The 15248-nt window shown below is 38.2% G+C and overlaps 1 protein-coding gene across 9 annotated transcripts in view; it reads left to right on the forward strand.

The window, feature by feature from the left end:
- Window positions 1-15248, forward strand: part of ADGRG6 (adhesion G protein-coupled receptor G6) — a 153578-nt gene that overhangs the window by 97685 nt on the left and 40645 nt on the right. For all 9 annotated transcript variants that reach the window (XM_019967514.2, XM_070796264.1, XM_019967515.2 and 6 more), the window contains 7 exons: window positions 851-913; window positions 4354-4496; window positions 8220-8331; window positions 9426-9490; window positions 10073-10283; window positions 11647-11818; window positions 14336-14476. In XM_019967514.2, coding sequence (XP_019823073.1) covers window positions 851-913; window positions 4354-4496; window positions 8220-8331; window positions 9426-9490; window positions 10073-10283; window positions 11647-11818; window positions 14336-14476 — 907 coding nt within the window. The remainder of the gene's footprint in view (window positions 1-850; window positions 914-4353; window positions 4497-8219; window positions 8332-9425; window positions 9491-10072; window positions 10284-11646; window positions 11819-14335; window positions 14477-15248) is intronic.

Genomic DNA, 15248 nt, shown 5'->3' on the forward strand with positions numbered 1-15248 from the left:
CTTCCTCTGCACCTTGATTTTATAGTTTTATAGTTTCTAAAGTGTATTTGTGCTGTTCTTTGCTTAGTCACTCAGTCATGTCTGACTCTTTGCAACCCCGTGGACTATAGCCCACCAGGCTCCTCTGTCCATGGGATTCTCCAGGCAAGAATGCTGGAGTGGGTTGCCATGTCCTCCTCCAGGGGATCTTCCCAACCCAGGGATCAAAGCCAGGTCTCTCTCATTTACTGTCCGAGCCACCAGGGAAGCCCTAAACATGTATTCTATGAACGTGAGATATATCAATAATATATATCTCACAGAAAAGAGGATCAAAGAGTGAAATTAGTTCAGGAGCAAGTTTCTGTATATCCGAGCATCTCAGGTTCTTTCATGTACTGATATGCATTATAAAATCTTCAAAAGAGAGAGAAGGCATGTAGTTCCAAGTTTTATTTGGCCATGGAGCTGATTTGTCTCAGGCTTAAAAGGAACTAGGACCTCTAAAGACACATTTGCTAACACTGGCTTAGAACGTCCTCTCTGCCTCTTCCTCTCACCTCCTCAAATTTTGTTGCTGATGGTGCAGCAGATGAAGTTGATAATGAATATGCGCGCATGCATGCTAAGTCGCTTCAGTCGAGTCTGACTCTTTGCGACCCTGTGGACCATAACCCGCCAGGCTCCTCTGCCTATCGGGATTCTACAAGCAAGAATACTGCATTGGGTTGCCGTGCCCTCCTCCAGGGGATCTTTGTGTCCTGGGGATCAAACCCTTGTCTCTTACATCTCCTGCACTGACAAGCGGGTTCTTTATCACTAGTGCCACCTGGGAAGCCCTGATAACAAATATTCCTGTTTGTATTTACAGTTTTCACCTGAGCACTGGAGAGGACAAGATTAAAGTGAGGAGAAGCGTTGTGACTGACCAAAGGTAACGCTGACAAGATCTCGCAGAAAATGTGACGTCTTTTCTTGTGTTCTCTGTTTTGAATGTCTTGTAGAGAAATAAAATCAAGGAGGTAGGAGAGAAATGTTTATTTTGAGTAGCACATTTAAATTATTTCTTTAGCCCTAATGAACAAATCTTCCTTTTTTCCTGTAGTTAAAACTGTAATATAAGCAGACTCAGTAGAGATATACATCTGATAAAAAAAAAATAATTCAGAATTGGAACATTTATTATTTTTAGTATTGATAATTCCAGTTTATGATAACCTATTACCTGTTATTTGATATTTCATAGACCTTCAAAGAAAAAAAATAATTATAGTGTTATTTTAAGTACTTATGTACAGTAGCATCTAATAATATGGGTAATAGGTGCTGAAATATTTTCAGCATCCAAAGCCATCAGCTAATTTTCTGAAGTCTTCATTTTTGAATTTATATCAAGGTCATGACTTAAGCAAGCAGGTAATGTAATAGATATGTTCACCATATATAAATAGTTGGCATTTAAAGACCAACTGTTCAAGAGTGCTCTGTAGTAAAAAAACAATGTAAACTCCCAAGTAAAATACATGAAGTTGTGTCAGGTCATATACTGCAAATCTGCAGAATAAAAAAAGGCAGTTGAAAAGCAAAAGTTCACATCTGTTACCCAGTTTCAATTGACTGAGTTGATCTGTGTATTTACAACTATAGGGATGGAATATATTTCTTTTCAGGTCATATATTCTTATAAGAGAAGCTAGTAATAAAATTTCATATGAGAGTTGACCAGAGAGTTTTCTTATTTATTTATTTTTTTTTCTATTCAGAAAAACACATGTTTCTCTATTCATTAGAAAAACACACGTCTTTAAGATTATATTTCAAATTTACCATTTCTGTGTATATTCAACAGACTGGATTGGACCATCTGATTAGGGAAAGTTATTGTTTATTTTCTAGAATTGTTCCTTTTTCTTTATGATCTGAAGATCAGAGTAATGTGTTTAATGTATCTTAACACTGTCTTCTTGATGGTAACAGGATTTTTCTCCTTGATTTAGCCAAATAAATTCTTCTCCAAACCTTCCTGCTAGATCATATTGAACCTGGAATAATGGATCCACGATTACCTGGATAACTTCGCTGGACACTTTGTCTTGCAGTTGGAGCAGCCCTAGTTCAAAGTGTCTCCAGTGCTATACCCTCTTCATAGGACTCAAGCTCAGAGTCTAATAATGCAATTTTATGAGAACAACCAAATAAAATATTTTCCAGAAGTATAAAATATATTAAACTCATGCCCTTTGGAAGCATCATCACCCTCATCCTGACCATCTTTATAACCTTCATCACAGCATCTCCTTTCATTTGCACCTTATGATTCCAAGCACTGTCTTGTTCATTGGCTCATTTGCTTCTCTCTACCAGTTACCCCCGCCATAGATAAGGCAGGTAGTGTCCTGCCCTTCAACCAGTGACAAAACTAAGACCACATAAATTGCCCAACATCAACCAGCCAATGTGAGAAGCCAAGATTTCTGACTTCATACTCCCATGCTCTGGTCCCATTTACTGTGATTTTTCTATTTCCTGATGATAGTAAAATTAGTCATCATGAGTATGTGTCCACACCTTAGAAACTCTTGTGGGAAAGACATTTAATATTGTGGAATCTCAGTTTCCTATCTGTAACGTCAATGGGTAATTTTATAAAAAATTATATGGGAAAATCCATACATTTTGTTTTTCTTTGGTATGAGCTTCTGGCTTTGCTTTAAAATGTGTTCTTCCCATCTTTATCTCCATCTTTCCTTTCTGCTCTCTGTTGCTTTTATGCTCATGGATGAACCTTTGTGATCTCTCATAGTTTTTCTCAAAGTTACAATGTACTAGTCTTACACACACTCTTTTTTTCCCCAACCTTTCCTTTCAATTGAACTGTAACACCTAACACAAACCCTAGCTTTAGATAATGCTATCATACTCTATGGCCTAGACAGACAGGAAACCAGAGCCACAGAGACTGATTTATTCAATTAAAGAATGACTGATAGTAACAACAGATAGAACTGGATTTTGCAGAACCATAAAATAGTTTCAGTTTCCAGGATGAGAGAGGAAAACAACACAGATAAGACATGTGAAAATGCACGGTCATTCTTGAATTGCTGAATTTGGGTCAGTACCATCCAAACGTACTGTCTTCTCAATATTCAAGGAAAGTAAAAGTTCACGTTGCCAACTCTTAAGTTCTCAGTTACTGGAATGGTGAAGTTTAGCATCCAACAATAATTTAATCAAGGGATACTTTTTTTTTTTAATAGGTCATTTAAAAATTATTATGATATAACAGTTCAACATTATATTCACATCTGTGTTTTTCTCATCCTAAAATATGACTCCTATCTGAAAAGTAAGCAGTAAGTGATTTTAGAGATAAATAGCTCTTAAGAGTGAACTATGAGAATTGTGAACTACAGATATTTAGAGGGAAAATAGGGCTATTTTAAAATTTCACCTAACGTGGACTATTAAAGATTTCACTTATTTTTCTTCTTTTTAGCATCACAAATATGTTACTACTCTATTTCATTTATGTTGATACCCATAGTATTTCATAAATCAAATATGCTACTGCCTCTCCTCTGAGGACTTCATAGTTATTTCAGAAACAATGCTACTGGGTTCACTTTGGCATCTTTTGCTTTCCCTTCTGACTGTGTATGTGATTACAAGTGAACAGGAAATTATATTACTTTAAATTGTAGAACCAGAGTTTTGGTGGGGGTTTTAGGATATATATCTCTGCTTCCCATAGAGATACTTTCTTTTTAAAGACAAGCCAGTTCAAGCAATATATCAACTTCTTCAGTAACATGCCAGCCAATTACTAAGTGAATTTCTAGTACTTATTTTGTAACTTTTCAGTGTACAGAGTACTAGTAAATGCTTCATGGAGATAGAAAAGCATTTTGTCACAGTTCTGGAGAAACAGCAACATATTAGTAAATAATAATAGTAATTTAAAAGTTAATTGTTTAATCAGATTAGTTGAAATTCTAATTTTTCTTAAAAAACTTTATTTTTGACTTTAAAGAAACAGTGTAGAATTAACCACAAATATTATTCTTTCTTGCATGTATGCATAAAATATTAAAGTATTTATTAAAAGAAATGGGGTAATAAGATAGATAATACATGCAGTATTCTATAAAATGTTCATATTGATATTTTTTTAAGGTTATAATTTTTAAACATTTTTTAGCGTTATAATTTGTACAGGGACAGCAGTCTTTGAATACTTTGATGTATTTCTTAAATCTCAACACTTCACAGTTACCTTCTTACTACTGTATGCAAATGTTCTGTTTTTCCACCAAAATATGATTTGACTGGTCAGCAACAGCAACAACAATTCTATCTGAATTGTTTTCCTAGGTTGGTGATTTTGGCCCTTTTGGTTTATAATGCTACCAACAATCCCACATTAGAAGGAAGAACCATTCAGCAGAAGCTTTTAAGAAATAATGAGTCCCTGGATGAGGGCTTGAGGCTACATAAAGTGAATGTGAGACAACTGGGTAAGTGCCTTTAATTGTTTTATTATATGTATTTATGTGACTATATAACAGGTTAAGTTGAAACAAAATCAACAAAAATATTCTTCATGTGTTTACTTATTTAAAGCTATTTTTCTGATGGTAAAGTTCATCTTGTTGGTGACATTGTTAACAAATGGGTGACAACTTTAGCATAAAAGATAGCACCTTGATACCTATGAATCCAAGGGAATGAAGAGGCAGATGGAAGTTGATACCCTATTTTAGGAACCTGCTGTGAAAATACTAAGAATATGAGCAAAATGCCAAGATAACCTTGACCAGAGTTGGCTTCAACTTTAGGAATTAAAGAGAGTGTGTGTATGTGCATATGGGATCTCCAATAAAGTAAACCTTATAAAAGACAATTTCTTGTTGTAAGACATCCTTTTCTCTTATGTTCTCTGTCTCTGTTAATGATATCACCATCTACGCAGGAATAGACCAAAATTCTGGGAGTTATCCCAAACCTAGATTGATTTCTTACCTGGACGCCATTCACATCCTAATCTCCAGCCATAGGTGTGGTGCTGCCAGCTGTTCCCCAGACATGCTGTGCTCTTTTCTTTCTTTGCCCATTTCTTTCCTCCCCTCTCACTGCCCACCTGATGATCACCTACATGATATGAAGGACAGCCCAAAGTTGCCTCTTCTGTGAAGCCTTTTCTGACATCATTATGTACAAATAGCTATCACTGCCTGGGAGCCTCCACCTCGTACTGTCCACAGACCTAGAGTACCATCGGTATAGAAAACTCTTGAATTTGACTGGACTTGTTTGTGTTCTCATATATATTTTCTTTAACCAGAAATTTCCTCTGGCATGAGAACACATCTTATTTTTCTCTCAACACTCTCACTTCCCACCTCCTTCCCAGCAACCAGCACATTCCTGAGCATTTAAATGCATGAATAAATAAATGAATGCACCTTGATGGGCATCTTTGAGAAAAGTAAATGGCTCAAAAAATTGGATAACAAAAAGTAAAGTAGTCGTTCTAATGTTATGATGACAGCTAATCAGGTGAATTAGTAGAGCTCAAAAGAAAGGGAAACTTTGACACGTTTCCTTAGACACGCACGCAGGAAGTTGAAGTGAGTGAAGCAGATATTCCTCAGCCTCTAAAAGCATGATTATGACTGCAGCCAGAATCGCAGTGCAACAAGGAAGCAGGCATCCTTGCTTCTCTGAGGAAACCCTCATCTCTAATGTGTCAGCATACACAGTCTCCATGGGGTCTGCATCTGTAGTTCAACCAACCTTGGATTGAAAATATTTGGGGGAAAAAATTCAGAAAGTTCCAGAAAGCAAACCTTGAATTTGCCACGCCTGGCCAACTGTTTACCTAGCATATACATTGTATTTAAAATATGTACATAGCATTTACACTGTACTTATTATTGTAAGTAATCTAGTGATGATATAAAGCATACAGGAGGATGTATATAGGTTGTTGCAAATGTTGTTACATTTTACACCAGGGAAATGAGCTTTCTCAGATACCAGTACTGGCGGGGGGAGGAACGTGTTTTCTGGAACCAGTGCCTCGAGGATACAGGGGGCTGAGTAGAGTACAAAGGCTCCCCTTTCACACATAGGGGTCTCCACAAAGAAGGAGCTTGATGAATGTAGTTTGTATGTGACAAAGGAGCCCATGAGGACCAGCCTTGTCTCTGTTCCTCAGAGGCTGAGGAATCCCTGAACAGCTCTCTCTGCACACTTGGACATGTAATTTATGTCACTTAGAGCTTCCCAGGTGGTGCTAGTGGTAAAGTATCTGCCTGCCAGTTCAGGAGGCACAAGTTCGATCCCTGGGTCAGGAAGATCCCCTGGAGGAAGAAATGACCACCCACTCCAGTACTCTCGCCTGGAAAATTCCATAAACAGAGGAACCTGGCAGGCTACAGTCCATGGGGCCACAAAGAGTCAGGACTGAGCACAATGCTACTTATACCACTTAAATTCCATAATGTATTGTTATTCTGTAGAAAGTGAAGTGAAGTCACTCAGTCGACTCTTTGCGATCCCACGGAATGTAGCCTACCACGCTCCTCTGTCCATGGGATTTTCCAGGCAAGAATACTGGAGTGAGTTACCATTTCCTTCTCCAGAGAATCTTCCTGACCCAGGGATCGAACCCAGGTCTCCCGCATTATAGGCAGACGCTTTACTGTCTGAGCCACCAGGGAAGTCCTTAGGGCTTCCCTGATAGCTCAGTTGGTGGAGAATCTGCATGCAATGCAGGAGACCCTAGTTCGATTCCTGAGTCGGGAAGATCTGCTGGAGAAAGGATAGGTTACCCACTTCAGTATTGTTGGGCTTCCCTTTTGGCTCAGCTGGTAAAGAATCCACCTGCAATGCAGGAGACCTTGCTTCTATAGAAAAATTTCTACCAATTGGGAAAAGAAAATCTCAGAATATAGATCGGAAAGTTATTTAAATGTTCAACTGGTAACTACACTACTGGTTTCCGGTAGTCTTCATGTAACTTGCTATTTTCAGTACTGAAATATGAGATTTTGTTGTTATCAATATAGTGATTTTATTTTTATATTTTTAAAGTGTAAAGTCTGAGTTATTTATGTCATAGCTCTCACCCAGACAGTTTTTAGACAATAAGTGGGATGATTTGAGGTGAAGGTATGTGTGCAAGATGTGTGGCCTACAGCTATCTTCTTGCCATTCCCCCAGAAAATTGCCGGGTGAAACATGCTTTCAGAGCAACCAGAGGTTGTTTCTATTAAACATGCTGGCAACTCAACAGCAACACTGTTGAGGCACTATTTTGTAGGCTTTTTCTTTGAAAAAGATCAAATTACATTTGAATTTTTCAGGATAGTTTCCATTTTATGTCGTTTTTTTTGTTTGTTTGTTTCCCAATAAATCTGCTTTACTAGGGGCTTCCCTGGTGGCTCAGTGGTAAAGAATCCGCCAGCTGTTGCAGGATATTGCAGGAGATGCGGATTCAATCTCTGGGTTGGAAGATCTCCTGAAGGAGGAAATGGCAACCCACTCCAGTATTCTTGCCTGGAGAATTCCATAGATAGAGGAGCCTGGCAGGCTATAGTCCATGGGGTCACAAAAGAGTTGGACATGACTTAGCAACTAAACAACAACTATTTAATAATTTTATCTACAAATGACTTATGTTGGAATAATATTGTCTGATTCATTTTTATACTCGCATAAGTATGTGTTTTTATTTGATGATTTTTTAAGATACAATCTTGAATATGAAATGCAGCTAATGTTTATTTTTCATAGCTTCTAAACTTTTATACGGAGAAGGCAATGGCACCCCACTCCAGTACTCCTGCCTGGAAAGTCCCTTGGACAGAGGAGCCTGGTAGGCTGCAGTCCATGGGATCGCTACGAGTCGGATATGACTGAGTGACTTCACTTTCACTTTTACTTTCATGCATTGGAGAAGGAAATGGCAACCCACTCCAGTGTTCTTGCCTGGAGAATCCCAGGGACGGGGGAGCCTGGTGGGCTGCCGTCTATGGGGTCACACAGAGTTGGACACGACTGAAGTGACTTAGCATAGCATAAACTTTTATAAATTCTGAACGTAAAAACCTGTTATTTCAGTATTGCATGGAATAAATACCTAATTACCAACATTGTTGTTTTGCTCTCATCTTGCATCTCTAATTTCAAGAAATAGATTAATATTTCTCATGTTGAATCTTATTTTCACATAGGTGTATGTCATGCTGATGAGAAACCCAAAGGCTATAAATGGCCAAGCATCCAACCTTCTGAGTACAGAACTCCCTGTCTAGGGAAACCGGGCTTCTTTGCTTCACGAACATGGTAATACTTTCTTAACTCTTGCCAGCAAACTCCGTGTACCTACTTTCCAGAGTTACAGGTGCTGTTCCATAGTTCCCATGCGGTGTATATTAATAGGAAAGAAGGACAGGAATCTCTTTGTACGTCAAATCCATGTGAGGTAAAGATGAGGAAGGTAGGTTACCAAGAAAAGTGTTTTTTTCTCTTCAAGCAGCATGCTAATTTAGCCTTCTTCAAAGAAAGATGGAGCAATTTGAAAACCAGAGGGAAGTTCTAGAGCAAAGTTGGTGAACAGAGCCAGCATATACGTGACATGACATGCATTTACATGACATGACTTGCATATAAGAGACATGACATGCCAAGTCTTTTTAAATCTTTGGAGTGGTCATCACTGGAGGGGAAAAGAGAGATCGGAAAGAAGAAAGACAAGATCCAGGTTAGGGCAGTCTGCTAGTGGAGACTGTCAGGGTGTGGATTTTTCTCTAATTGTTGAATGGAAACCTCAGACAGATTAACAGAGGATTCACTGAATAAGCCAAATCCAATTCCTCACCCTCCACCCCACCTTCAATGAGAATTTTCTTGCAGGGAAGTTCAGACACTGAAACTTCCCATGTAGAAATACTTTGCCCCCACTGCTGGGTTTGAAAAGTGGTGGAGAGGAAAGAAAGGGACTTGGCTTTGAATTGTGGTTCTGTCTCTTCCTGCCTGTGACACCTTGGAAAATTCCTTGATTTATCTAAGTCTGTTTCCTCATCTATAAAACATGGATTATAATCTGCTTTACAGAGTTATGTGCAATCAAAATGAGATTTTATCTAGAAAGTTCTTCAAGTGGTGCTTGATCCACATTAACAACTATGCTTTTAACTTTAGTAGCCTGATGGAGCCTATGCTAGCATATAGGCTATTGCTAGTATTTTTTTTCCCCTGATGCATGTGCATGATTTTTTTTCCCCAATAAGAACTTTTAATATGAATTTTATGTCCATTGTTATAGTCTTCAAATGAAACTTACCTAGATACAAGGGAAATTCTAAAGCTTATTATTAACTGCTTTTGTCAGCTGTAATGTCATGTCTGCCAAACCTTTTACATTTTTTGTTTTATAGTTATGATGACCCTAACAACACTTCTGTAGCCATCTGGGGGCTTCCCGATATCTCCAATTGCTCAAGTAAGTGAGAGATGTCTTCACTTCTCCAAAGGAAAATAAGATGACCTCAAGTTTCTTGGTTTTTATCTTCTTTGGACACGTTCTGTTCTGTGGTATCATGTCCTGATACCATTATGATATTAAAAGCTCAGCAAATGATTGTTTGACTCACTTAAAGTAGAAAATACTGTTTTTGCTCATTCTGAGTTTCTGCTATACTTATTCTGTAGTAGATTAACAATAGTAAGAAAATTTTGGAGACTATGTATATTAAAATTGTGTGTGTGTGTTTTTAAGCAGCAAATACATATTTATTTAGTGACTCTGCGGGCATCTCACTTAGAACTATGTGTGAATATTGGTCTCTCCACGTTATTTACCTACGCTGCTTATAAGCACAGTTTGTGTCTCACTGAAGAGAGTAATTAGTTTGTGTGTGTAAAGAAATACTGTTGTCCTGTGAAAACCGTGCTAAGGGACACACACAGGGAACCTGATTTGCTGCTTTACTGTGAAGTGAGATGTTATACTATGGTTTGGATTCCTAGAACTGCTCAGAATACCCACGTCAAACTGTATGTTGTTCTTCTGTCCTATTTTTAGGGGAAGCAAATGAAGTTGCCAATGAGATTTTAAATTTAACTAGTGATGGGCAGACATTAAGCTCGGCCAACATCACCAGCATCGTAGAAAAGGTCAAAAGGATTGTAAATGAAAAAGAAAACATTGATATAACGCTTGGCTCAACCTTAATGAATATATTTTCCAATATTTTAACCAGCCCAGACAGTGATTTGCTTGAGTCGTCTTCTGAGTAAGTTTGTTTGTTTTTCTTCCAGAGAGTAATGTTTATTGGATACAGATGTTGTTGTGTAGTTTCTCACAGATCTGAATGCTCAGTGCCCAGCTTCCATAATTTAAATCTCTAGAAGATCCACTGATATTTCCTAAGATCATTCACAAAATGTACTTCAAAATTCTGTTTGTGTTTTTTTGAGAAAATAATTTGATTAGGATTGCCCACCTGGCTAGGTAATGTAAATAGTTCCAGAAAGACATTATTGGTATTTCATTTTTTAATCCGAAAAATGTTAACTGGTATAAATTCAAAAGATAAATTGTGTATATTTATATATTTAGCATAAATATAATTTTTATATTTAGAATATGTTATATATACATATAAATTTATGACACTTTTTGCTTGCAAAGGAGATACTTAGCAAACATTCAGCTCACATCTTTTAGGTATAATGTGGTCATTGTTGTCTATTATTCCATGGACTGTGACACAAAACAGCCACTACTCTGTGACGGTTATACTTCTGAAATGAAAATGCCTAGGGAAGGGTGAAATATACCTATTTTTACATAATTCAATTTATATCCAATTATTTCATTTAATGTGTTAGTATTAAGATATTTGGGCTTCCCAGATGGCTCAGTGGTAAAGAATCTGCCTGCCAGTGAAAGAGATGTAGGGGACACAGTTTCAATCCCTGGGTCGGGAAGATTCCCTGAAGGAGGGAATGGCAACCCACTTCAGTATTCTTGCCTGGAAAATTGCATGGACAGAGGAGCCTGGTCGGCTGCAGTACATGGGGTCACAAAGAGCAGGACATGACTGAGTAGCTGAGTATGCATGAATACTGAGATATTTTTCCTTTCTATTTTCTTTCAACCAAATTTCTTTGATGAAAATTTTATATTTGTTAGAATGTATTCTCTAACTTACCTTATGCATATAATAATTACAAACTTTTTTTACAGGGTCTTGCAATTCAAAAACATACTTTTATCATATTATTTCCTTTGATTCTCACTCAGTATAAAGTAGGAAGAGAATTTTTTGTATGAGGAAAGAAAGGCTAAAATACATGAAAAACAGAGTATTTGTTTAGGATAACTTTATTGTTGCTTTTCCTTAAAGTATATATTTCTCTTGAAGTTTATCTCTAGAATTCAGTGTTTTAACTGATATTATTCTGATATGAGGTAATTAATTTAATGGGTATTCGTATTAAGGTCAAAAAAAATTTTTTTAAGATCAAAAGATTTAAGGATGATTTTATTTGGTTTGTATTTTGTCCTGCAGGAAATCACATGTGTGCAAGTACCTAAAATGTGTGCAAGTACCTAAAATGTGTTCCTTAACAGTGCTATTGTCATTTCTTTAGAGCTTTAAAAACAATTGATGAATTGGCCTTCAAGATAGACCTACAGAGCACAACACACATGAATATCACAACTCAGAATCTGGCTCTTGGAGTATCATCTGTGTCCCCAGAGACCAATGAAGTTTCAAATTTTAGCATTGGTCTTCCAAGCAATAATGAATCATACTTCCAGGTAATAAGTTAGTGGTTTCTGTAATCAATTAGACAAAAATCTCTGATCTTCTGCTAATTGCTATGGCAAGAAGATCTTGGTTCTAGGGGTGGAAGGTAAGTCTGAAGGCTGACTAAAATTAATAGCAGCAGTAGCCATAAGGCATGTGGACTCAGAGAGGAGGTATACTTTCAGCTTACCTTCTCCAGGAGGTGATAGTGGAATTAAATGTTAAACTATGAGTGAGTACCACCCTACTGAGAGTGGGATATGGGATTAGTTTAATCAGAAGAAAGGGCTTCCCTGATAGCTCAGTTGGTAAAGAATTCACCTGCAATGCAGGAGACTTTGATTTGATTCCTGGATAGGGAAGATCCCCTGAAGAAGGGATAGGCTACCCACTCCAGTGTTCTTGGGCTTCCATTGTGGTTCAGCTGGTAAAGAATCCGCCTGTAATGCGGGAGGCCTGGGTTTGATCCCTGGGTTGGGAAGATCCCCTGGAGAAGGGAAAGTCTACTCACTCCAGTATTCTGGCCTGGAGAATTCCATGGACTGTATAAGTATGGGGTTGCAAAGAGTCAGACACGACTGAACGATTTTCACTTTCCTTTAGTCAGAAGAAAGACCTTTTTAAGGACCCAAAGAAGGGAAGATGCCTGGTGTGCCAGTATTTCTCAAACTATTACATTATAACCACCTAGAGAACTTACCAAAACAGATTGCTGGGGCTTCCCTGGTGGCTCAGTGATAAAGAAACTACCCGCCAATGCGGGAGACACAAGTTTGATCCCTGGTTTGAGAAGATCCCACATGACACAGAGCAACTCAGTCTGTGTGCCGCAACTGTTGAGTCTGTCCTCTAGAACCTGGGAGCCACAACTACTGAGCCCATGTGCTGCAACTCCTGAAACCTGCAATAAGAGAAAGTGAAAAGTGAAAGTTGCTTAGTCGTGTGTGACTCTTTGCCCCACCAGGCTCCTCTGTCCATGGAGTTCTCCAGACAAGAATACTGGAGTGGGTTGCCTTTCCCTTCTCCAGGGGATCTTCCCGACCCACGGATCAAACCTGCGTCTCCTGCAGGCAGGCAGATTCTTGACTGTATGAGCTACCAAAGAACCCAAGAGAAGCCACGGCAAAAAGCCCCCACACCGCCACCAGAGAGTGGCCGCTGCTTGCCCCAACTAGAGAAAAGCCTGTGCCACAGTGAAGACCCAGCAGAGCCAACAATAAATAAATTAAAAAAAAATTCTGGGTCCCATCTCCAGAGATTCTAATTTAGGGTCCCGAGTGGATCTCTCAAGTTTGCACTTTTAACAAGTTCCCAGGTATTTGCTAGTACTGCTGGTGTGAGGATTGTATTTTGAAAAACGGTGGTGTAGAAGGCCACTGCTGCTGCTAAGTCACTTCAATCGTGTCCAACTCTGTGCGACCCCATAGACCACAGCCCACCAGGTTCCCCCGTCCCTGGGATTCTCCAAGCAAGAACACTGGAGTGGGTTGCCATTTCCTTCTCCAATGCATGAAAGTGAAAAGTGAAAGTGAAGTCGCTCAGTTGTGTCCGACTCTTAGCGACCCCATGGGCTGGAGCCCACCAGGCTCCTCCATCCATGGCATTTTCCAGGCAAGAGTACTGGAGTGGATTGCCATTGCCTTCTCCAGGTATAGAAGGCTAAGAATGACAGATGAAAATGAGACTGAACAAGAAATTCGGGGCCAGATTAATGGAGATCCTCTCTGACCTGTTCAAGTGACACTTCAGCAAATAATTGTCAAGTTCCTCTTATGTACTAGACAGTGTTAGCCACATGGGCAAATGAAATGATTGAAACATCACCCTTGACGTGGGAGAACACCTAAGTGGCTGGTATGTCATGCTTCTTAACTGTGGAGATAATTCAAGATAGAATATTTAAAAATCTGGATATAAGGAAGAACTTTTTTTCTGATTTGGACCAGCGGCTCTTTTGGAGTAATTCTGTTTCGCATTTTAAGAGTTAAAAAGCAGTCAGTGTCAGTCTCATTTCAGGTCCATTTGCAGGAAAACACTCTTTGGCGTGATCTGTGGGTTCAGGAAAAATGATACCCAAGAACGCTCATAAAACTTCAGCTGCTTCCTCAGTGAAAAGATACTCATTCTCAGCAATAAAACAAATGAATTCCAGTCTTTTTTTTTTTTTTTTTTCTGGTAGTTATTTTTTCACAGTGTGTTTTGAGAAAAACTCAAAATCTATTATGTGCAAATCTAATCTTTATACTTAAAAATGTCAACTGATTTGTAGATTTCTTGGTTTGAGTTAAACTCAGTACATTTCTTGTTTTGCCACATTTGTAAAACTCGAATAAGATCCAGGCCTTTGCAAGGGACTCATACTGAGGGCAGAGGCTGGTGGAGGTAAAGAGGAGACCAAGCTGAGTTTTGATGACGGCAGTTACTGTCCTAGGGAGTAACATTATCATTGCAATTTAACTGTCCTAGGGAGTAACGTTATCATTGCAATTTAAAAATATTTACTCAACTGGTGTCTGTGTGTATGACAGATGGATTTTAAAAGTGGACAAATGGATCCTTTGGCTTCTGTCATTTTGCCTCCGAACTTACTAAAGAACCTAAGTGAAGAGGATTCTGTATTAGTTAAAAGAGCACAATTTACTTTCTTCAATAAAACTGGACTTTTCCAGGTAAGTGTTCATTAACTTACTATTTTTCAATCAGAAATAGTTTTCTTGCTTAAAATGAAAGATAAAAGTTCAGGTTTCTCGAAAATATGTCAAGAGGTATAGAAAAATTAATCTACTATATTTTAAAAAGTTATTTAACATAACTCTAAATACTTTATTTCTGATAATCATATACTTATTAATAACATGTGTTCGTTTAAGTTTTTTGAATAAATCAGATTAAGACTTGCGTAATGCAATTAGAAATGCAATTTGTGGAGAAGTTATTATCTCTTATTTCTTTTGTTAAGTATTTTATGCTCTCCAGCAATTTAGATCTTCAGAGTTAAAGAAATTGTCTGCCAAAGGAAAGGTTTTTTTCTTGATTCAGCGGGAAGCACTGTTTACATAATGAGCAGCATTCTTGGCTTTAATCAGTTTTCCCATTAGTATTTCAAATGGCCTTTGGCCTTCCCACATCCCCCGAGTAGCGTGGCATTGTGCTGAGCACATATTATCATTTTTATTGGCATCGTTTCCAAATACTAGTAAGTCCCCTGCCAGCAAACACTGATGACCTCTGGTTGCCTTTGAAAGTACAGCTCATTTTGAGCAGTTTCACTGAGCCTTGTCAATAAAAGTTTTACCTGTTATGTTGAGGATACCTGTGTATATCAAACAGTGTGACCTATGTAAGACAGAGCTGCAAGTTTCAAAGTCAGTAGAAATGTTTTTCACTGTGCTAGGCATCACATTTGGAAGAATGGCAAAGGAGGCTATGGGGAAGTAAAAG

This window comes from Bos indicus, chromosome 9 (genome assembly GCF_029378745.1).
Source record: "Bos indicus isolate NIAB-ARS_2022 breed Sahiwal x Tharparkar chromosome 9, NIAB-ARS_B.indTharparkar_mat_pri_1.0, whole genome shotgun sequence".
Taxonomy (NCBI): Eukaryota; Metazoa; Chordata; class Mammalia; order Artiodactyla; family Bovidae; genus Bos; species Bos indicus.